This window comes from Mustela nivalis (assembly GCF_964662115.1).
Source record: "Mustela nivalis genome assembly, chromosome: 18".
Lineage (NCBI taxonomy): Eukaryota > Metazoa > Chordata > Mammalia > Carnivora > Mustelidae > Mustela > Mustela nivalis.
The window spans coordinates 25,501,275-25,524,043 of record NC_139037.1 but is presented as its reverse complement, the minus strand read 5'-3'; the positions used below and the strand labels follow the sequence as shown (position 1 = coordinate 25,524,043).

The window sequence follows — 22,769 nt, the reverse complement described above, 5'->3', positions numbered from 1 at the left end:
GCCCCATGGGCCAGGCCAAGCTGGCTGGCCAGCTGTGTTCAGGCCCGTTTGCTCGGTAGAGGACAGCAGGTGTTAGAGGCTCCCGCCCTTCTACTCCACTTACACCCCCAGAGGCTGCCGCCTCTTTTTTCTTTTTTTCCCCTCGAAAAGCAGCTGAGAGGATGCATGGCCCTAATCTGGGCCAAGGCCTGGCAGGAAGTTTATCCCCTTTTCATTCCTTGCCTCAATGGACCCAGCCAGTGGGGGAGGCAAGACAAACAAGCCCAACAGACCTGGGTCCAGGGCCTGTCCCTTCCACCTGTGGGCCGTGTGACCTGCAGAGCCTGTCACTACCTTACCTGCACAGTGAGGACAGAGAGCTCAGACCTCCCCGGGAAGTGATGCCCGAGGCCCAGCACTCAGATCCCGAGCTCCCAGTGACTGTGGCCTCCAGAGTGTGGAGTCCGAGGCAGGCAGCCTGGGTGTGGTCGCTGCTCCTGTGTGGTGTTGGGCAGGTGACAGAACCTCTCTGTGCTTCATTTTCCTCATCTGTAACGTGGATGTTAAGGAGATAAAATAAGATGACATGTGCAAGGTGTTTGGAAGAGGCTGGCAAGTGGGAGATATGCTAATAAGCATTTGCTGCCCTTAACAATGTGACCCCAGGCCCTGAGTGCTAAGGTGCTGGAAAGCTCCGTGTTTACTAGCTAAGTGGGACAGTAAACTTCTCTGTGCTTTAGTTTTTTCATCCTTTTCCATAGCCGCGTGAGGACTATGTGTTATCCTTGCAGACAGCACAGCTGTTCTCCCATTTACAGATGTGGAGGCCCAGAGAGGTTGACTGACTTGCCCAGGGTCACACAGCAGAGAAGGGGCAGAGATAGAGGTGGAGCCAAGGTTTGGCTGGCTAGGACCTGACCTTGCCTTATCTGACCACAGTCCAGGGAAAGGACCACAGTGTGGAAAGACACGTGGATTGCCCTGTTTCTCCCCTAAGGGCCTGGGCAGGCACGAGGTCAGGTTTGGAGCCCCTCATGGAGCTCTTGCTTGTTTTCACAGCAACTCTTCAGGAAGGCTGGATTCCTGTGTGACGGTTGAGCCTGAAGCACAGAGAAATTGTAAAGCCTTACCTGGGGTTACCCAGCTAGTGGGTGGGGGAGACGGGACCTGAACTCAGGTCTGTGGTTTTGAAGCCAGCGAGCCGAGTGGAAATGGGGGCCTTGGCTGGGAGTGGGCAGTATCCAGGGTTAGCTTCTCCCTGGGGACCAAGGGTGGCAGAGCCCCTCAGAGGGTCAGAGGTTGGACTGGGCATAAGGTTGGATGGGGACCACAGAAGAGCAGTGGGAGGACAACCCTCGTCCCCTTTAAGGAGCAGGTAGGAGGAGCAGGTGAACAGGGCAGGGGCTGGGCTGTGCCAGAGTGGCCTCAGGGACTAGGGAGCATGGCCCGTCTCTAAGGGGCAGGGGAATACCCCATTCTGCACCCTCGCTGTGCTGGGAGAGTGCAGAGTACAGGGTCTCCAGAGCCAGAGGTCACAGATGGGGCAGGGAAAGTTGTTGGTGCGCCCAGGGCAGAGGACGTGGCTAGGACTAGCACCCATGGCAGGTGATACCAGGTCACTGGATGCCCAGAGATGGGGAGGCGACCCCCTCGCCTCGCGTGCAGGGCTGGCAGAGCAGGCTGGCCTGAGTGGCGCGTTCCCTCATGAAGGAGACGGAATGGGGGCACAGGCGCCCAGCACCCTCCTGAGTCGTTCCTGCTTCTCTCGGTCCTTGGGCTCCCTCCTAGGCTCCACTCCCTGACCCATTTCCTCTCCTCTCCTCTGCCTCCTCCTTCCCGGTTTACTCTATCCAAGGGTCTCTAGCCAGCTCCCCACACAAGTCCTTGCTGCTCAGGAGGACAGGGCACAGGTGCTGGCTGTGCGTCCTGCCCCCGCCCCCCGCCCCCACCATGGGTTGGCCCCAGAACAGAGAGCTGGGGCGTCTGCAGGAGGCGGGGGGTCCGGCTGCTTGGGCAGGCTGACTCCTCTTCCTCTTCTCCCATGGTGGCCTCCAGCCCCTTGCTGTAGGATGCAGATGGGAGGGCAGAGCTGGTGTGTGCCCACCATGCCGCTGGTCCTGCCAATGGCCCTGTGGGCAGGCACGGGGCATACATGTGGGTAGAGTGGGGGCTGCCCTAAGGGAGACCCTGGGGAGGGGAGGAGGAGCAAGAACAGGGTCACCACAGAAGGTTGCCCCAGATAGCCAGTCACTCCCCCATCCTGTAAGGCTCAGTGATCCAGACCTACCTGAGGCGGAAGCTGGGCTCCCAGCCCTCTCAGGCACCCCTGCTCCCCAGGGAACAGGTCAAGGGCTGTGCCATCCAGGGCATGTCTGTGTGCCCTGCCGTATGTTGGGGTGCGTGTCCATGAGCGGCTCCTGAGTCCCTGACACAGGACACACCTGTATGGGTAGATTCTTGTCTCATCTTCCCAGGATCCCCGCATGCGGCTGGGGGTTGGGGTGGGGTGGGGTGCCTGTGCTGGGGGTGGGCAGGATGCAGGGCCTGGGGACCAGCAAGGATGCTGTGTTGCTGGGAAGTGGGGGGAGCAGGAGGAGGAGCAGGAGCTGGGGTGAGTGAGGACTTCGGAAGCCAATGAGAGCCCAGTTCGCCTCCTTCCCGCCAATCTGGAAGCAGGGGCTGGGGAGAGCGAGTGGCTGCTCAGAAACCCCGCAGGGAGGCGGGGCGGGCCATCAGCTGGGCTCTGCATATAAATGGCCCAGGGAGCGGCACCCCATCACAGCACCGCCATCTCCCCCTTGCTCTGCCCCCTCCCTCTGGACCCTGGTGACTCAGGCCTTTGTTTGCCCTGCCTGGTAGAGGCGGATCGCCTTCTCGCTCGGCAAGATGCCGGAGTGCTGGGACGGGGTGAGTGAGGGTTCTGGGGGCGGCCAGGTGGGTAGGGAGCAAGGGACAGCCCGGTGCCTCTGGTGGCGGAGTTGCTTTTGGTCGCCTCACCTTGGGCATCACCGAGGCAAGGCTGGCGGCAGGTTCTAGAGTCCCTGGTGCCCCTGGCCTGCAGCAGTGGCTAGGGGGTCAGCTGCTAGTCAGGGCCTGCGGGGAAGGGCCAAAAGCCGCAGAAAGCGGAATGAGGCGCACGCACCTCCCACTGACGGTGTGCCCTTGGCCTGGCAGGTGCCCGGCTGGCATCTGCCGCGGGCCTGTGAGACTGCCTCAGCCCTGGGGGAGGCTCTCTTCCCTGCACGTGTCAGGGTGTCACTCTTCCTGACCCCGCAAGGGTTGTCCTGGTTGTTTGGGTGGCTGCACCGGAGTGAGAACGGAAGGACAGCCTCTTCCTTCCTTCCTCCGCTGCGGTCCCCAGGGAACTTTGGTGCCAGTCCGGCTGAGGCGGGGAGGTCTGGGCCGGCTGCTATCACAGCCTTCAGGCCGAGGTCCCTGCAAGAGAGGAGACGAGGAGGGGTTGCTGTGTCTTATTTAGAGGGTAGGGAAAGGCAGCGCTGGAGCCATGATCCTGCTGGGGTAAGGGCCCCGGCAGCAGTGCCCAGGGGTACTGTTCTTCCTCAAAGAGGGAAAAGCGGGGGCCCAAGTCCTTCTCCACCCCACGCCCAGCCTGCCCTGCCAGGGCACAGCACCACTCCCCCTCCCCCACCTCCGCTGCCCCGCACCCATGCAGCACGTCAGCGCCTACCCTAAGTGGTCGGCCCGATCGCTGATGTGGTTGATGGAATGAATCGTACTAGCCACCCCCCTCTAGCCCCTCTCCCCCACCCACACGTTGAAACCCAGCTGGGACCACCCGCCACCCCAGCTCTCAAGGTCATGAGCGAGGGGAGATGGACCCACCAAGAGAGGACGTCAGAGCCCCCACCTCCAGGTGGGCGCCCGCCCTGCTGCAGCAAGGGAGGGGGCTCTGACGTCACCGGGAGCCAATGAGAGTGCTCGGTCTTGGGGGCTGGGGGCTCAGAGCGCATCCGGCTGCGGCCCTTGGGTCTCCCCTCTGGTGCTGCACCCCGAGGGACGGGGACACTGGGCTCCTGTCTGGCTGAGCTGGGTCAGAGCTCCTGGGTCGGTGGCGGGGTGGGGGTGGGTGTTCAGCCAAGTCACTGGGCCGCACAGGACCAGCCTTTGCAGGAGGAGAGCACTGTGCCTAAGTCCCGAGGCCCAGGGTCTGCTGATGGTGACGCGCAGTCACACCAGGGCTGGAAGCGGGTAGACACCCCCCACGCACAGCGACGGGCGGCAGAGGTGTGCGGGTGGACAACTGCCGCCCTGGGCCCTGACTGGTATGGTACCCCAGGGCCAGCGCTGACCCCCGTGGAGAACCGCCCTTCATGCTGCAGGAAGCGCATTGCAGCTCTTGTGTGCATCGGCGCCCCTCCTGCCCACCACCCCCTGCCCTCCAGAGCTGAGAGAGTAGTGTGGGGGCTGGGGGACCAGAGAGCATGGCCCCCCAGCAGGGACAGGCAGCCGTGGAGAGCTGCCTGCTTGGAAATCTCTGGAGCGGAGGCTTCAGGGCATTCTCCTGGCCTCGGAGGCTGGCACCTGGCAAGGCCCAGCTTACCCCTTCTGGGCTTGACCTTGAGCAAGTCATTTCTCCTTTCCCAACCTCAGTTTGCTCCTCCAGGACTTGGGTCCCTGTGAAAAGTAAATGAGGCACACGATGGTCAGCCATCAGTGAGCAGGAAGCGTTCCTTGTTTTGTTGGCCCTGGGGACAGGTCTCGGATGGGGGGAGCCTGTGGTGGCCCTGGACCCACTTAGAGGACATCAGGTTTATTGAACAAGGCCTCACAGCAGAATTGTGGCTCCCAGGGTTTGGCCTTTGGCTGTGGGGTTGGTGCCACTTTGTCATTCCCTGCTGAGACACAGACAGGGGTCCTCTGAGCCCTGACCCAGGAAGACGAGACCCCAGGAAGATGGGACCCCAGGAAACTGTCTCCTGTCTTGAGTTCCCCCTTTTCCATCAGGAGCAGGAATTTGGCTTCTCTCTGAACCTAAGTGTTTTCCACATGCAGAAGGGGAAAACGCATGCATAACATGCTTGGCACTTGGCACACATTTGGGGGTCCGTCACTCCTGCCCTTGACCTTAGCCCCACCTCCCACTCACAGGGCAAACTGACACCCGTGGTGCAGGGCAAGGCTGTCAATTCAGCTCTGACAGACCCTCCTGGAGTCTGACCATCAAGCCGCCAAAAGTGACTAGTTTGCAGAGAGACCAGCCCCCAGGGCACCTCCCCGAGGCTCAAGGATGCCTGCGCACATCGGCCTCCTCCTACAGCATCCACCGCCTGTTCTCAAAGGACTGGCAACCCCAAGCCACAAAATCAAGGGAGTGAACCAAGAGGATCCCAGAGTGGTCACTGCAGAAGGCCTTTGGGGTTGGGTTCTAACCACGACCTGCCGGAAGCGAGGCCTTGGGGGTCACAGGGATGGGCATTCAAGGTGGAAGGAAAAAACGTGAGCAAGAGTCTGGAGGTGGGAGCCAGGGACAGTGTGGGTGCCGGAGGCTGGGCTTGGCTGGAGGGGTGGGGGGTGTGACTGCAGATTTCAGGTGGGGCTGTCCAGGCTACTGACCTTCGGCAGCAGCCCTGAAGGATTCTGAGTGGAGTGGCTACTCCACTCCACAGAATCCCTGAAGGATTCTGAAGGCTGGAGTGGCCGTGCTGTCTTGGAGCGGGGGCTGCAGTGACTTGGAGAGAATGAGGGTCACTGGACCCTGCAGGGCCGAGAGTGGCAGGGCCTGGGCAGTGGCAGGCCGCCCCACTGGTTAGCAGACCTCCCTGTGCATGCCAGCCATCCGGGAAGGGTGCTCCCCCCACCAAGGCGATTAAGATGCCCCCTGCTGGGAGGTGGGGGGGGCCACCACAGCCAGGAGTAAGGGCTGCCCCTGTGCTGTTTTCCCTCCAGGAACATGACATTGAGACACCTTATGGCCTGCTGCACGTGGTGATCCGGGGCTCTCCCAAAGGGAACCGCCCAGCCATCCTCACCTACCATGACGTGGGCCTCAATCGTAAGTGCACCCCAGCCCCATCCTGCCTGCCTCGGCCTTCCCTCCTTCCCCACAGGGCCGCCGACGTCCCCACTCACGCGCAGCTCTGTGACCTTCGCCATCTGGGCCTCGGTGTCCCTGCTGGACCACGAGGCGGGTCACCTCCACCTTCCCTCCCTCTCAGGCCCGCAGGCCTCCCCACCCCTTTGCTGAGCCACAGCTGCGACGTGTGTCTTTGCAGACAAGCTGTGCTTCAACACCTTCTTCAACTTCGAGGACATGCAGGAGATCACCAAGCACTTTGTGGTGTGCCACGTGGACGCCCCCGGGCAGCAGGTGGGGGCGTCGCAGTTTCCCCAGGGGTAGGTACCAGGGAGCACTCCCCACTCCAGATCGACCGGGCTCCGTGGTCCAGACCGCACCAGGCCCTGACCGCCTGCTCCACCCGCAGGTACCAGTTCCCCTCCATGGAGCAGCTGGCAGCCATGCTCCCCAGCGTGGTGCAGCACTTCGGGTGAGTCCCACCGGGACCCTTCCCTGGGCTGGGGGCCAGAGGGTGTCCCGTGCCGCCGCAGGGCCAGCAGGCACCAGCTGAGGGCAGTCTCGGGCAGCGCCTTCCCTGGCCCTGGAGTGACCAGCCGTGCTCTCCGCCAGGTTCAAGTACGTGATTGGCATCGGAGTGGGAGCTGGAGCTTACGTGCTGGCCAAGTTTGCCGTGAGTCTCCCTCCTCCCACCCCCCTCCCAGGGCTAGCCTCTCCCTGCAACGCTTCAGCCACAGCCACAGGAACATTGGCTCTTTCTTCCTGCTGCTCCCCCTCCCCCTACTTCCTCTTCACTTAGAAAATCCCCCCCCTTTTTTTTCTTTTTCATCCCAGGAGATTTAAAAAAAGAAGCTATTTTTCCATACATTTCCTCAAAAAGACTATAAATGGTAACTTGCATAGCCATTAGCCCAAACCCAAATATCTGTGAGCCACAAACTCTACAACGAATTGGTCTAGCCACTAAGCAAGGATTTTCCTAATCACTTACACACTAATTAGGGTAATTTTTACCCTTTTACATTTCTCTCTTTTTTTTTTTCAAAGATTTTTGGCAGAGATCACAATTAGGCAGAGAGGCAGGCAGAGAGAGAGAGGGAAGCAGGCTCCCTGCTCCGCAGGGAGCCTGATGTGGGGCTCGATCCCAGGACCCTGGGATCATGACCTGAGCCGAAGGCAGAGGCTTAACCCACTGAGCCACCCAGGTGCCCCATAAATGGGAGTCATTTCTTAACCAAAAATTACACTTATGTTAAGTTTGGAAGAATTTTTTTTTTTCAAAAATGTGACATTCTCGTTGCCATTCTGATATTAAAGATTTTATTTATTTGTTGGAGATGCAAGCGCACAAGCAGGGGGAGCAGCAGGCAGGGAGAGAAGCAGACTCTTGGCTGAGCAGGGACCCCATGCGGGGTTTGATCCCAACCTCAGGATCATGAACTGAGCTGAAGGCAGACGTTTAACCGACGGAGCCACCCAGGCACCCCAGTTTGGAAGGTTTAAAGGAAGTTCCATTTCAGAAACATCACGTTGAGTAGGAGCCCATAGGCTTTTCATATCTGAAAACAAAAACTTAATTTTCAGGATTCAAAAATTTTTTTCTGTTTAAATATTTCTTTTTCCAAAAGAAAAGGCCATGCATTTTGAACTCCGTGTGGATTTCGGCACTTACCGCTTGTTAGCTGCCGCCCGTTCCCCATCCGCCCCAGGAACACTGATAGGATAGCAGAATCGTATCTATATCACTGCTTTCCACTGAAGAAATCATTCGAGTTTCTTTTACATTTGAACACAACACAGGCTTTGGAAAGGTCGGTTTCCTTCTTCACTAGGGTTTTTTTTCTCTGTGAAAGCAAAGAAACAGAATACTTCGTTGAAGATGTTTACTCCTCAGTTTTACATCAGCAACATAGTCAGAGACTGACTAAAACGCGTGGAAAACAATGCCACCGACATAGATTCCAAATCAGTCAAAGAATTGTGAAAGGTTAGGGGAGGGGAAGAGGGCAGGAGGAGGATCAGCAGGGACCGTAGGCAGGGAGCCTAGGCAGGGGAGCCCAGGCAGGGGTCCGGCTGGGCCCTGAGTCATCTGGGACCCCCCAGCCACCTGCGACATAGGCAGGGCAGCACCTAGAGCCCGAGTGGGAAGACAGGCTCCCTCCACACCCTTCCGCCTCCCACACCGTCTCCCTCCCACCGTAGCTCATCTTTCCCGACCTGGTGGAGGGGCTGGTGCTGATGAACATTGACCCCAACGGCAAAGGCTGGATCGACTGGGCGGCCACCAAGGTGAGCGTGGTCCTGGTAGACAGGGGTGCGGGTGCTGACAGCGCCCTGCGGGTGGTGCGGGGGAGGGGCTGCACTCACGCGGCCTCCCCCCCTGCCCCCCCCCCCCAGCTCTCTGGCCTCACCAGCACTTTACCTGACACGGTGCTATCTCACCTCTTCAGCCAGGTAAGGGGGTGGGGCCCCCATGGGAGCTGCGCTGGGGGCTGACCTGGGGGTCTTGGGAGCCTCTAGAGGGCCTGGTTCCACCCACTCTCTGGGGTGCCCAGGGCTTGTACCCCCTCACAGCCAGGCAAGAGGAGGAGGTCTGGGTGGGCGTTCTGGCGCATCTGACCTGTCTCCGCTTGGCTGAGACAGATGGGGGTGCTCCTCTGACTGCCGGATGGAGCCCTCCCCTCACTCCACGAGGCACTGCCCCCATCCTCCCCATGGGAGGAAGGCTGCAGGCTGTGCTACCTGCAAGCCGCCTCTGAGACCCCATCCCCGTCTGTCCGTCTGTCTGCTCCCCTCCACGCACCTCCCCTATCTGTCCCCCGGGCCCAGGAGGAGCTGGTGAACAACACAGAGCTGGTGCAGAGCTACCGGCAGCAGATCGGGAACGTGGTGAACCAGGCCAACCTGCAGCTCTTCTGGAACATGTACAACAGGTACGGGCGGTGTGGGGCTCAGCTCTGTGGCCCCAGGCACTTGAGTGCTCGCTCTGCTGGGGCTCGGGGAAAGCGGCAGGCTAGACACGTGCGCTCCCCAGTCTGCAGGTGGGCAGCTGGGTGCAGCTCTGAGAAGAGTCACTGCTGGCTCTAGTCACCCCCCTTGAAGGGGCAGACAGAGAGCAGGGCTGTGGACGGACTCGGGTGCTTGGGCTCTTCCACGCCCTCTCCCGTGGGGCACTGCGGTCCCGCCAGGGGTGGTGAGGGATGCCAGCAACATCCCTGACCCCCACGGCCTGAACCTCCGGGCTGACATCTGTAGGTGGGGAGGAGGCTGGATGAAGCCCACGGTTTTCAGGCTGTGCTCCTTGGAGCCCACTGGCCTTCCCTCCTTCCTTCCTCCTACTAACATTTATTAAGCTCCTGCTGTATGTGTGGTGCTGATTATACAGAGGAGAGCCAGAGGACCAGGCTCTGTCTCTCTGACCTTGGATCCACATGCATGGGCAGTGGTACATGTTGGGGCCGTGCTTAGAGGGGGAGCGACAGTCAAATTGAGGGCCCACCTGGCCTGAATTGGGGGGTCTGAGAAGTCCCATATGAGGGCACACCTGAAGACACCCTATTTGTGCAGGCTATATCCCTGTCTCCCTGTCCGCTGGGATCTGGGAGGCCTCTTCCATAGCTGAGACAGTTCAATAACCATAAGACCCAATTCTGGGCCCAGACGTGGACGTCAGGCCCTATTGCCATTGTGGGATGCTGGGGTGGGGCCTGGTGCGCACGATCCCTGGCATCCCATCCTGAGCTGCCTGTCTCTACTCTGCCTCTCTCTCTGCAGCCGCAGAGACCTGGACATTAACCGGCCCGGAACGGTGCCCAATGCCAAGACGCTCCGGTGAGTGCCCTGCGCCCCCCAGGCTGCCCCTGCCCCCTCCTCCCCCGGCCCAGGCCAGACAGCCCTTTTCCTCTGTGTCTGCAGCTGCCCAGTGATGCTGGTGGTGGGGGACAACGCACCCGCTGAGGATGGGGTGGTGAGTGAGGGACTGCGCCCTGGCTAGTGGGGGTGTGGGAGGCGGGAGTAAGGGCCTCATTGGCCTCTGGCCGGCAGGACCAGGACCTGGATGTTGACTTCTCAGCCCACCTCCCCACCATCTTGCCATGCATCTCCACCACGCAGACCCACCCTTCAGGTGAGGGAGGCGTGTAGATGGAGGGAGCCGGGGCCGGACCACCTGCCAGTCACCCCCTCCCTCCGTCCCTCCCAGCAGTATAGCTCGACCGCAGTCTCTGCCGACCTCAGGCCCAGAGACTGAGCTCTCTCCTCTGCAGCCTGGTTCATTCACTCTGCAGTAATCCCTGAGCACGTGCATCCTGGGTCTAGCCATGGCTCCCATTGCCTTTGGGGATCATCACCTTCCCCATGGAAACTCTGGAAGCAGGCAGCCCAAGGCTTCATGTCCCCGTTAGCACAGCGCCCTCAAGGTCCAGGAGTACCTGGGGCTGCCCCCAGTGTGCCCAAAACAAGGACACCTTCCCTGTGCCTCAGGGCCCGGAGGAATAGGTGTAGGAATAGGGTCCAGACTGTCTGGACCCAGGCAGAGCACCCCCCCCTGCGCCTCCGCCCCATCTCTTAACGATCCTTGACCCTCCCTCATCTCACCGCCTGACCCCTGTGGGCCCTGGAGCTCTCCCAGCCACGCCCGGCGAGGTGGCCCTAGCTTCCTGTAAAGACATGGCCCAGCCCCTGCCCCATTCCTGCCCTGCCAGCAGTTGTGAGTGGAGTCCAGGGGTGTCAGGTCCCTCGGGGTGGGGGTGGGGCACCGCTTCCTGATTGGAGGGGCTGGGACTTTCTGAAGGCAGCCTGCATGCCCTCCCTCACCAGTAGAGCTTCCCAGCTCTGGGACCAGAACCTGCCTTAGCAACTGGGGCTAGGGGACTCCCCCAGGGCCGGGGCTGCCTTACTCTGCTGACCTTGTCCTTAGGTGGAGTGCAACTCCAAGCTGGATCCGACCACCACGACCTTCCTGAAGGTGAGGCCTTCCTCCCCTGTTGGAGGCCAGCTCCCCAGCCAAGGGCCCACCCTCGGAGTGGGGGGTGCCTGGGGTCCCATCCGAGGCAGGAGCGGACAGTGTGTCTGCTCAGGGCAGCCTATTTAGGTATACAGGGCCTGGGCAAGGTGTGGGGTGACCCCTGCTCAGCTCACCCCCCCTCTCTTCCCTGCAGATGGCAGATTCTGGGGGACTCCCCCAAGTCACACAGGTGAGACTCCTGGCCCTCCTTCCCTTATGTAGGCCGGTGCGGGAGGCTTCCCTTCTCCCCAGTCTCAGGCAGCCAATCAAAGCACGTGACTTTCTCTCTGTCCCGCAGCCAGGGAAGCTGACTGAGGCCTTCAAATACTTCCTGCAAGGCATGGGCTACAGTAAGTCAACCTCCCCCGACCCTGCCCTAGAAGCGTGGGGCGGGGGGCAGACAACAGAAGGGGGTTGGCACACCGTGTGGGGTGATGGCGAGCAGCCTGCTGGCGTGTGACTTCTGTGTTCGCCGGGCCCGGAGGCCGCGCGTCTCCCCACACATTCTCACCATGACTGGGGACTCCAGGTAGTCTCCATCTGAGTTGTGAGGAGGTGATCCCAGGCTGTGCCGGACTCTCCTGTGCCCTCTGGGAGGCTTTGGGACACTGTTCTCATGGCGATGTGGGGCGGTAGGCTCTTCTTCAGGCCTGGGGGACCGGAACCCCGGGGCTGGGTCCTGCCCACGAAGCCCACGTAAAGCTGAGTCCTGCACACCACCCGCTCCTCTGCCAGACCCACAGCACCTGAGAAGGGCTTTTGCCACAGGGTGGCATGGTATCGGGGGCGTCAGAGGGGGCTTGGGGGCTGGGGCCTGAGGAAAACATGTGGGACAGCTAAAGGCAGCTGAACCTGGGGGCGGCACGGGTGAAGACCCCAAGGTAATAGGGGCTGTAGGGTGGCAATGGCCACCCTCCTCCCCTCTGCCGACTGCCTCTTAGCAGGGATGAGATGCCCAGACTGTTCAGGAGTGCCTCCAGCCCACACGCACACACACGTGCACGCACACAACTTCTCATCTCCTTGATTCCAACCCCCCCGCCCCCACCAATATACCTGGCTCTCCTGCTGGAACTCCTCTCCCTGAATTTGTGTCTCCCCCCAGCCTTCAGCCTCTGGAGCTTGTGCCTCTGTGGAAAGACAGGGAAGGAAGACTGTCTTTCTGGCTGGGGGCCCAGCCAGAAGTGGGCCTGCCAGCCTCTCTGGGGAGACGTAGGGCAAAGAGAAGCCCAAGCCAACAGAGGGACACAGCAGGAGCTCTGAGGCTAGGCCTGAGCTCCAGGAGCTCCCAGCAAACGTCTGAGGGATGGGTGGCTGGGACCTGTTCTCAGGGCCCTGTGAAAAATGTCGTCGGGCAGCCCAAAAGCCGGGCAGGATTTAGGAGGTGGTACAGGCCTCCCCCAGTCTGGGCCTGGGGAGACTGAGGCCCAGAAGAAGGGGGAGAGTGCTGCTGCTAGGGATATGGGCCCCAAAGCCCCTCTCGCCATGAGGCCGCAACCCAGACTAGAGAAGTGGGGGCAAGAGGAGTGTCCCCAGCGTGGCGTTTGGGCTCCCTCAGGGGCTGCTTCGGTGGGCGGGCAGGAGTGGGCTTCCTGAGGCTGTGGTCCGGCCCGGCCTGCTCTGTGCCTGTCCTGTTGTCTCCTCTCCCTGGCCTTGTGGGGCCACGCTCTTCACCCGAGTTCTGTGTCTCCCCTACCCCCACCCCCCACCCTTCTGGCTCTGTCTTCTCTCTTAGTTGCATACTTGAAGGACCGAAGGCTGAGTGGAGGAGCAGGTAGCCCCGTGCCCCCTCCCATGCATGGACCCCTGCCCCACAACCCCCTGCTCCTTCCTCTGTGCGGTGCTGCAGCCGGGCCTCGTCTTGCTGGGCTTGGGAACTTTCTTGTGTCCTGCTTGCCTCCAAAGTCTGAAAGAGTCCTGCTTTGTCACGGATCCTGGACTCCAGTGGGTTGTGTCCTCCGTTCAGGCTCTAGAGTGGCTGGGGTTCAGAGCAGTCTGGCTTATGGGATGCCGTGGGCCGTGTGGCTTTCAGAGCTCGGGCTGTTGGAACCAGAGCCTCACAGAGCGGAAGCCCAGGCCTAGCCCTGGGAGCAGGGGTGTCCGGCCATGCCCGAGCTGGATGGATGGCCAGTTGCATTCAGGAAGGTGGAATTCGCCCTAAGAGTCTTGTTTGTGCAACTCTGAGTACAGACAGAAACTGGATTTAAGGCAGTCTGTGGCCTCTGCACCTTGTCCTCCTTGACAGAAGTAGTCGTGCTCCCCTGTCCCGTCATCCTCTTGAGGGAGGCAGTCGTGGGAAATCTGTCCATCCCCGCACCAGCTCAGCTGGCCCCAGTCCAACCACGCTGCTCTAGCCGTAGCTCCGGCCAGCTGTCATGAGATGGGTCCTGCTGGCCTCTGCGGGGGCCCCTGGCCCCCCGCCTCTTGGGCTCAGTCACTGGTGCTGGTGATGCATGCCCCCGGCTTGACAGGGTAGATGCCAGAGCCGCGGCTTGAGACGGGCCCCCGCGCCGTTGGAAGAACGGGTCTGGCTGGCCGCTTCGCTTGCGTCAACCCTTGTCCCACCCGCCGGCCCCTAGCCCTGCCCGCCCACCCTCACGCCTGCTCCCATCTCTGTCCACAGTGCCCTCGGCCAGCATGACCCGCCTCGCCCGCTCTCGTACGGCATCTCTCACCAGTGCCAGCTCGGTGGATGGCAGCCGCCCGCAGGCCTGCACCCACTCGGAGAGCAGTGAGGGGCTGGGCCAGGTCAATCACACCATGGAGGTGTCCTGTTGAAGCCCTTGGCCCGGCAGAGACACCCACCTGTCCCCGCCCGCCTCAACGTCCCACTGCCATCCTCGCGCCGGCTCGTTTTCCTTTTAGTTTATTTTTGTGAAGGCCAAGGGGAGGAAATGGGTTTACTTCTCTTTTGCTAAAAAGATGAGGGGATCCATCCTAGATGCTGCAGAACAGTCTCCGGGTGGTTTGAGAGACTCACTCCTCCCCGCCCCCAGCTCACTCACCTTGTCACCTTGGCTGACTTAGACCCCCTCTTCCAACTCCCCACAGTCAGGGCGGGGGACAGGGAGGAAGGGGATTTGCTAAGGAGAGAGTTCGAGTGCTTCTCTGGGCAGGATCCAGGATAATATCCTAGACTGAAGAAAGCACGGGATGGCCCCCTCGGGCGGGCAGTTGGAGACGGCACGTGGTTTTGAGGTGGTGTGCTGGGACAGCAGGAGCCACAGGGTCCAGCTCAGGTACTGAGGGGACAACCAGGAGGAGGCACTGGGGGGCATTGGGAGGCAGGAATCCTGGAGCTCTGCAGGCCCCTTTTTCCCCATCTCCTCCACCAAGCACATCTGTTTCTGTCTTTTTGCACTTATGACAATCATCTGAACCGTAGCCACAAGGGGGCGCTCCTACCAGGCAGCAGTTTTCCGGGTGCTCTCTGGGCTGGCCTGGTGATGTAGGGCCAGGCAGGTAGGGTCCAAACAGGGTTTCTCTGCCCAAGGAAGACAGAACACAGAGGACCTAAAAGGCAAGAACCCCATAGACTGTCTTAGCCCAAACACTCCACCACCTCCTGGCCTTGGCCCGTGTCTGAGCCAAGGCCCAGAGGTAGAAAGTTGCCTGATCCTCTGTCTCCATTGGGACCTGATTTGGGGACTGAGCTTAAATGCTGGGATAGCCCAGGAGGGTTGGATGCACCCAAGAACTTCATGGTGTCTGCCTTCGGGAGCCAGTATGTGGCTGGAGACAGTGGTGGCTGAGAGTCCCAGTTCCGTGGAGGACAAGGTTTTTGCCCACAGGTTCCGTGGAGGACAATTCAGTCAGCAGCAGTGTGTCCAGAACCACCAGAAACATGGTATTATCTCTGGTCCTGGTCAAGCTATGCCAGTATTTTCTGTGGACATCACTAAGAAAGAAGAGAGTTTATTTGGAGAGAAATGGTCTAAGGTAGCGAGACTTCTGCAGGCCCCCACTGCCATCTCAGGACGTCTGGAGTGGCTTGGGCTGGGCCTTACTGGGTCCTGGGGTGGGAAGTGAAGGTTGCTGAAGTGAACAGGGGCCAGGCAGAGGAGAAAAGCTCTCCACACACCCTGGTCTCCTCCTTTCACCTGAAGCCCAGGCCTGTGCCATACACATCCCACCCACCCACACTATCAGGGAGAATCTCCTGACCCAGAAACCAGAGCCACTGGTCTTGGGGCCTAAATCAGTTGCCACACAACCTGAAACAAGAGGGGAGAGAGCAATGAGAACTGCAGGGCTGTGGAGGGGACAGTTGCGTATGGGGTGCTGAGGCTGAGCAGACACCTGCATCCACCTTTCCTTGGCACATATCACCCCCTTCTAGAATCTTAAGCCATTACTAGACTGCTCTAGAGCCTGGTGGAGTGTTAGTCTGTCCCCAGTTCTATTCACTCACGTGCTTCCTTTGAATATCAAATGTGACTGTTTGAAAAGCTGGTAGAATTAATCTCTCTTATTGTAGATAGCGCTGCAGACCTTGGATTTTTTTTTTCCTGTGTTCTTTCAGATGAGATATCTATAAATATCTATACATTATATATATATATGTATATTGGGTCTTCCTGCGTGTGGTTTTCCATCGGAGGTTGTCTCTTTGGTCAAAGTGAACTTTTAATGGAGTTATTTTCCTCTCTGTATAAAGTGAAGAACCTAATTTTGTGTATTCCAGTGGCTGATGTCATGAAACTTTGAGATGACAAAATGTAAAACAAATAAAACCCTTGTCAAAGTAGAAAGTTAACTGTGCTGGCAAACTAATAAAGAAATGAAGAAGAATTCGAGTATGGTGACGTCAGGCCCATCACAGGAAGCTTTTGAAAAGGCAGCCTTGAGGTTGGTGCTTCTTGGGCTTAGGTGGGACTGAAAACGCAGGAGTTCCCATCCATGTTTCTATTTCCAGTTTTGTTGGGGTTTTTTTTGTTTGTTTGTTTTCCTAAAACTCTACCCCCACCTTGGGGCTAGAGCTCAGGACCACCGGATGATCAAGAATCACCTGCTCTACCAAATGAACCAGCCAGGTGCCCCACTTATTTCCAGGTCTCCTCACATTATCTTACTAATTCTTTTTTTTTTTTTTTTGAGAGAGAGAGACCATGGAGCGGGGAAGCGGGGAGGCGGAGGGAGAAGCAGGAGCCAGGCGGGGTGGCGGGAAAAGCGGGGCTGGGCGATCCCAGGACCTTGAGAACCCGACCTCCAGCTGAAGACAGATGCTTAACTAAGCTACCCAGGTGTCCCTACAATCCTTACATTAATTCCACTGGATATAAATAATCATAGTTTCACAGGTGAAGAAACGGAGCTCAGGATAAGGGATTTGCCCTAAGAAGCAGCCAAGCTAGGAGCTGGCTTTAGCATTGCAGGACTTCAAAACCCTGCTTCATTTTCTAAACTTAACAGCATGCTACTTTCCTATGTTTAACCACCACTTCTGACTCATTAACTCAATAAACATAGCGTTCCTGTTACGTGTCAATAAAGCACGTAAATAAAAATAAAACCCACCATATGCGTATGATGAAAAACAGGGATACACCAGCGAGTGCGTGCAGAGGTGGTTTATTCCCGTTCTGAGAACCCTTCCCATGCCCCTCGGAAGCGCACACAAGCTGCCCCACGGCGCCCGGGCACGCAGGCGCGCGCACCCCAGCTCTGCGCAAAGAACAGCTTCGATTACCCTGGCTGACGACCAGTCCCGATGAGGAAGGCAGGCTGGCCGCCCACCTGGGTGCGCCCACAGCCGGTCACCCGGGAGGCCCTCGCGCGGGTATCCAGAAACTGAATTTTGTTCTTCGAAATGTCTCAGCTCTTGGAGACAAAGGGGAGAGAGTTGGGCCTGGCTCGGAACCAGGCTCGAGGCGAGTCAGGGAGACGTCCGACCGCCCGTTTCCTAAACCCAGCTGCGAACTCCTGAGCTTCTGAAGAACGTTCCCGGGGGAGTGATTCGACCAGGTGCAACTCCCTACTCGTCGTCGGAGGCACCGGCGAACGTCACGTGGCGTCGGGGCGGGGACGTAGGCCCCGCCCCCCAAAGGGCCTTTTGTGGGACTCCAGAGGCGCCGGAAACGCTGGCAACGCCGGCGCAGAGCTCCTGACGCGCGCGGCTTCGGCAATGGCGACTGAGGCGAAGCGCCGGCGGGTAAGTCGCAGGAGACGGGAGCGGGGCGCGCCCCTTTCCGCCGCTCCCCTGCTCCGCTCGCTTGCGGGGGTCCCTGGCTGCCCTCCGCGCCTCCTCCCCCTACCGAGAACCCCCCCTCCTCTCGCACCTCGGTCTGCTCCCGCGTCCCGCGCGTTCTCCCGGGCGGGCCCTCTCCACGGCGCTGGTTCGTTCCAGGTGGCGGAGCCTGTGGGCGGCAGCGACCCGGACCCGGACCCGGACCCGGTGGCCGGTTTCCTGAGCTGGTGCCGGCAGGTTGGGCTGGAGTTGAGTCCCAAGGTGAAGAGGCGGGGGCTGCGGGCTGGCGTACGCGGCGGTGGGGGCGGGGCACGCCTTCTCTGACCCGCGGCTGCCCGGTCCAGGTGGCGGTGAGCCGGCAGGGAACGGTGGCCGGTTACGGCATGGTGGCCCGGGAGAGCGTGCGGCCCGGGGAGCTGCTGTTCGCCGTGCCGCGGGCCGCCCTCCTTTCGCAGCACACCTGCTCCATTGGCGGCCTGCTGGAGCGAGGTGGGTGCGCCGGCGGGGACGCGACGGGGAGGCGGGCCGCGCAGCTGCGCGGGTTTTCACCTCCGTGTCTCCCTCAGAGCGAGGCGCGCTGCAGAGCCAGTCGGGCTGGGTGCCGCTGCTGCTGGCGCTGCTGCACGAGCTGCAGGCCCCGGCCTCGCCCTGGAGCCCCTACTTTGCGCTCTGGCCGGAGCTGGGCCGATTGGAGCACCCCATGTTCTGGTGAGCGCCTTAGTAGGGGGTGGGAAGCACCAGCACCGGAGCCTGGCTCGAACCGGCCTGGCCGGGGACCGGGTCCCCAGGCACTAGTCCCGGTGGGGTGTGCGAAGGGAACTCGGGTGGGGTGTCACTGCAGGCCTGAGGAGGAGCGCAGGCGACTGCTGCAGGGCACAGGTGTACCGGAGGCCGTGGAGAAGGACTTGGCCAACATCCGCAGCGAGTACTATTCCATCGTGTTGCCCTTCATGGAAACCCACCCGGATCTTTTCAGCCCCAGGGTTCGCTCCCTGGAACTCTACCGCCAGCTCGTGGCTCTTGTGATGGCCTACAGGTCAGTGAGCAGACCTTGAAGGACTTTCTTCCTTTAGAATTGAGGGATAAGAGGGGAAAGAACGGCGAACCGCACCCCAGTCTCTCACCCTACACTGGGCTTTAGCAGAGTTCTCTCTGTGGCAGCTTTCAGGAACCACTGGAGGAAGAGGAGGATGAAAAGGAGCCAAACTCCCCTTTGATGGTGCCTGCTGCAGACATACTAAACCACTTAGCCAATCATAATGCCAATCTAGAATACTCTCCAGTGAGTGCCTCCCTCTGTTACTGTTCTTATGTGCACTGATGATCAGGCATTTGATTCAAACCAGTGCTTGTCATTTGTGCTGGTCTGAGAGGCTAAGTGGGGCCCGTTCTCCTCATGGTAAAAACAGAGATGAAGTTAGCTTTTCTTGTGATGTAGGTTGTTTGCATATTCCGAACAGTTGAAACACAAAACCTCAATACCGGCAAAGAAAGTTGTGGTTATTTTTCTAAGCTACTGCCAATCATTTTCTTGGTGTCAGAGGTTGGCTATACTGTCAGTACTTCGTGGGGAGAAGCAGGGAGGGGAAGCGGATGGGCATACATCAGGTCAAAGATAACACCAGGGTTGTATCAATTCCATTTACTAAGTGGAATATTGTAAGAAAAGATGAAGTTTATGGAATTAGGGAATGGCTATTTTTAATCCTGGCCTCCATCTGCCATTTTCACTTGGGGTTTAATTGTTCCTTTCTAAAAACAAGCAGCTTTTTTCTAAGTACTGCAGGTGACTGAGCAGAGATTCACCTAATAAAGCAGTGAGGCTGAACTTGACCTTTTGTAAGTCTCACCTCTTTGATTCTACTGTATAGGCATATTTCACCTCAGATACTGTGATTTTTACAAATTGAAGGTTTGTGGCAACCCTGTGTTGAGCAAGTCTATCGGTGCCATTTTTTCCCCCCTTTGGGAGCAGCAGGCTTCCTGCTAAACAGGCAGCCTGATGCAAGGCTCGATCCCAGGACCCTGGGATCATGACCTGAACCGAAGGCAGAATCTTAACGGCTGAACCACCCAGGTACCCTCTTGTTTCAGGACTGTGTCCCCTATTTTGGGAAGAATTAAAATTGTAAGAATTGCAATATTTCAAAAGTTCCCATTATTACTATATTTGTTTTGGTGATCTGATCAGTAAATAAAACTCCCAGAAAGCTCAGGTGGTGGTTAGCACTGTTTAGCAAAAAAGCTGTTTTTTGAAATACATTTTATATGCACTGGGACACAAAAAAGTTCACTTGACTCATTTTTTTTTTTTAAACAGTATTTGCTTTTTTGTGGTGGTGTGGAACCGATCCTATACAATCTGAGGTATGCCTATACAGGACTTTAATAGGAACTAAAAGTAAAATGTGGGTAGTCGTATCGTCAATTCCAGTGCTGAACTATACCCACTGGGAAAATCTTCCGAAGAGGGAATTAATCTTCATGGGGCTGGCCAGGGAAGGGCCTAGTCCCAGCTTCTCCCTTCCACCCCAGAATTGTCTTCGGATGGTGGCCACTCAGCCCATTCCTAAAGGCCATGAAATTTTCAACACTTACGGGCAAATGGCTAATTGGCAACTGATTCATATGTATGGTTTTGTTGAACCATATCCTGACAACACGGATGACACAGCTGACATTCAGATGGTGACAGTTCGTGAAGCAGCATTACAGGGTGAGTGTCTGGTTGATGCAATCCTGCGACACCAGTGGATAGGTCTCTGCCCACCCCAGGTGCTCTTAAATAGCAGCTGCCCCATTCTTTGGAAACTGGGTAGTAGATAAGAAGAAGAACTGCTGGATCTATGGAGACGTTAACACTATTACCGTCTACAGGAACAAAAGCTGAAGCTGAAAGGCTCCTACTCTATGAACGCTGGGATTTCTTATGTAAACTGGAGATGGTTGGGGAAGAGGGAGCCTTTGTGATTGGGCGTGAGGAGATACTCACTGAAGAGGAACTGACCACTACACTCAAGGTAAAGGGCTGAGAATACCCAAAAAATATTTAGAGCTTAGATGAGAAAGGAAACATGGAACGGAGGGAGAACACACTTAAATGCTGTCGAGATAGGCTTCTCTAAATTTAGAAATACACAATTAAAGGGCCCAATGATTGCTTCTAGGTACTGTGCATGTCTCCTGAGGAGTTCAGAGAGTTTAAAGACCAGGATGGATGGGGAGATAATAAAAGGGAAGAGGACAGCCTGACAATCACAAATATCCCGAAACTCAAAGCATCATGGAGACAGCTTCTTCGGGACAGTGTTTTGTTGACCCTGCAAAACTATGCCACAGACTTAAAATCTGAACAAGATTTACTAGGTAACAAGGAGGTGTACACCAAACTGAGCTGGAGGGAACAGCAGGCCTTGCAGGTTCGCTATGGTCAGAAGATGATCTTACACCAGTTGTTGGAACTGACAAGTTAGCAGGTTTTGTGTTGCCTGAAGAAATATCGACAAGAACTTTATTCTAAGCTAATATTCATTGATGCTTGAAAAAAATGAGAATTTGGATCTTCTGCTTCACTTTTCCTTTCATTAAATGCCAAAAGGAAAAGCAGCATGTTAGGGTTAACTCTGAGGTAAGGCTAACCGTTTGAAGATTGGGCACAGTCTTTAAAATTGGAAACTGCTGATGGTTACTAAGACCAATAAATCATTTAACTGCTTTGTTCTCAGTCTGAACTAGAGTTAGCAGAAATGTGACAGTAGTAAGGTCTTGGTCTTTAGTAAGTAGTTAAGGTCATGGACTTTAAAGTAGACCTGGGTCTACTTTGAGCAAGCTTCTTCCCTCCAAGACTGTTTCCTGTTTGAGGGTTTGGTGAACTGTATGGCGCTGGCACTCAGCTACTGTTTTACTTCCTCAGCAATCTGAAGTTTGCTATAGATGGCACAGCTCAACCTTAAGGGAAGGAACCCTAAGATAAGACACCAATGACATTCAGACCTTACTTGTTAAAATTTCTATTTAATCTTGAACTTTTTTGTCCTCTGTGGCCATAGAACTTGACAATCAAAGGTAAGGTATTTTTTAGGTGGCATAAATTTTAAATATATCAAAATCCCACGAGGAGAAAGGCTATGAAAAATCTTTTGTAATTCTTTTATCACAGAAACCTGCTCCAGTGATTTTTCTACTGTTGAAACATGCCAGGTTAGTGGGAAAGATATCATCATTCAGCAAGAAGTGATGTTTCCTCATGGCCCCTGGCTCTGTGAGACGGGGCCGTCCACTTTCCTCCTCACCACCAGCACTGGCTGCTGCTACTGAGAAAGGCACAGTGGACTCACACGTATGTCATGACTTTAATGTTTTGACTACAGTATGCATACACATACAAGTAAGGGAGCTAGAGCCCAGGGGCTAGAAAGGCTACAAAATACAACACATGGACCAATACATTTACAAAACATTCAAAATCTTTACAAAAGGGGCTGTATTGGTCCTTTTGACTTTTTTGTTCAACATAGCCTATATGGCTATTCACTGGGAAGGAGGAAGGGCAATTCATATGCTTTAGTCCCCTTTCCCACAATTTACAAGTATGAAGAGAGCGCTAGGGGCACTTGTAGGCGTGATGTGGTTTCCCTTTATAAAAAGAGCTGACTGTATCTTGGGGCCTAAAGGGCTAAGTTCTCCAGCTGAAATGAGAAAATGATGCTCTCCCAGCAGTCAGCTTCAGATTTGGGGAAGAAGCAAAACAAAAATCCATGGGCTCTCGATTGTGAGCTCTTCCCGTGTTCCCTAAGCATACCAAATAGTAGCACATACACATTTTTAACAACTTTGTGATTTTCAGGGTCCCCTGTCCACATTAAAAAAATAAGTTACACAATATTTAAACTGGCTTTTTTTGCTATTCTTTGGGACACCAGGAATGTCGGAGACATGGAGCTATGTTATATCCCCACACAAGTGCATGGCATCAACAGCCTTCAGTTACAAGCTAGGCAGGTACCAAGTTTACCTACTAGCCTTGGACACATTTTGCACAAACCCAAGAAGTTCCAGACAAAGGTTTTATCTTTCATATATTTACACAGTTCAAAATGATATTCACAGCATCTTCTAAATTTTGGCCAAGAGTCAATAAAAAGCATTTAAACTTTGGAACGTGCCCACATAGGAAGCTGACCCAAACAGTAATTGGGGCAGGTACCCGGAAACCAAAGGGCTGGGAAAGTCAGGAAGAGCTGAAAGGGTTCTTCAGCCAGTTTATAAACCTGGTGCAGTGGGACCTCCAGGCTGTGACACATTTACAGCAGAGAAGCAGATCCATCTAACTGGCACCTGTCCCTTCCATTACTTGCTGAGCCTGCTTCTGTCCCATGCAGCACTGTGCAACCGACTGGAATAACCTGAAAACAGAGACAGTTACAAGTTTGTGAGAAAAACTTCAGACCTGGCAGTATCTTGGGTCACCTGAGCTTTGGCTATCATTAACCTTCTTAATCACCCACCCCAGTTAGAGCCATCATCTGTTTCTCATTCTTAAATAAAAAATGACTTTGAACTCA

The 22,769-nt window shown here is 56.6% G+C and overlaps 3 protein-coding genes across 15 annotated transcripts in view; 2 read left to right on the top strand and 1 right to left on the bottom strand.

Annotated features, from left to right (window-relative positions):
- NDRG4 (NDRG family member 4) overlaps positions 1–15,809 on the top strand; it is a 40,777-nt gene extending 24,968 nt beyond the window's left edge. For 2 of the 5 annotated variants that reach the window (XM_082712394.1, XM_082712391.1), the window contains exons 4-17: positions 5,887–5,992; positions 6,213–6,333; positions 6,423–6,485; positions 6,626–6,686; positions 8,216–8,302; positions 8,411–8,467; positions 8,843–8,946; positions 9,788–9,844; positions 9,929–9,980; positions 10,932–10,979; positions 11,173–11,208; positions 11,317–11,368; positions 12,754–12,792; positions 13,642–15,809. In XM_082712394.1, coding sequence (XP_082568520.1) covers positions 5,887–5,992; positions 6,213–6,333; positions 6,423–6,485; positions 6,626–6,686; positions 8,216–8,302; positions 8,411–8,467; positions 8,843–8,946; positions 9,788–9,844; positions 9,929–9,980; positions 10,932–10,979; positions 11,173–11,208; positions 11,317–11,368; positions 12,754–12,792; positions 13,642–13,796 — 1,038 coding nt within the window. In that variant the 3' untranslated portion in view covers positions 13,797–15,809. Of the gene's footprint in view, positions 1–2,738; positions 2,887–5,886; positions 5,993–6,212; positions 6,334–6,422; positions 6,486–6,625; positions 6,687–8,215; positions 8,303–8,410; positions 8,468–8,842; positions 8,947–9,787; positions 9,845–9,928; positions 9,981–10,931; positions 10,980–11,172; positions 11,209–11,316; positions 11,369–12,753; positions 12,793–13,641 lie in introns of those variants that run through there. The other 3 variants (XM_082712393.1, XM_082712395.1, XM_082712392.1) reach the window with 3 other exon arrangements.
- A 331-nt stretch (positions 15,810–16,140) lies between these two features.
- On the top strand, positions 16,141–22,765 carry SETD6 (SET domain containing 6, protein lysine methyltransferase). Of its 2 annotated transcripts, XM_082712387.1 has the most exons (10): positions 16,141–17,169; positions 17,365–17,466; positions 17,550–17,694; positions 17,772–17,913; positions 18,047–18,241; positions 18,367–18,487; positions 19,741–19,921; positions 20,083–20,225; positions 20,373–21,086; positions 21,139–22,765. In XM_082712387.1, the coding sequence occupies exons 1-9, from the start codon at positions 17,143–17,145 to the stop codon at positions 20,676–20,678; spliced, it is 1,362 nt and encodes a 453-aa protein (XP_082568513.1). In that variant the 5' UTR covers positions 16,141–17,142; the 3' UTR covers positions 20,679–21,086; positions 21,139–22,765. The 2 variants fall into 2 exon arrangements, with proteins under 2 accessions (XP_082568513.1, XP_082568514.1); XM_082712388.1 differs by lacking the exons at positions 16,141–17,169; positions 17,550–17,694; positions 21,139–22,765 and having other exon boundaries at positions 17,381–17,466; positions 20,373–20,919.
- The window catches only part of CNOT1 (CCR4-NOT transcription complex subunit 1), a 111,662-nt gene continuing 111,163 nt past the window's right edge, over positions 22,271–22,769 (bottom strand). For all 8 annotated transcript variants that reach the window (XM_082712366.1, XM_082712370.1, XM_082712368.1 and 5 more), the window contains exon 49: positions 22,271–22,610. In XM_082712366.1, coding sequence (XP_082568492.1) covers positions 22,532–22,610 — 79 coding nt within the window. In that variant the 3' untranslated portion in view covers positions 22,271–22,531. The remainder of the gene's footprint in view (positions 22,611–22,769) is intronic.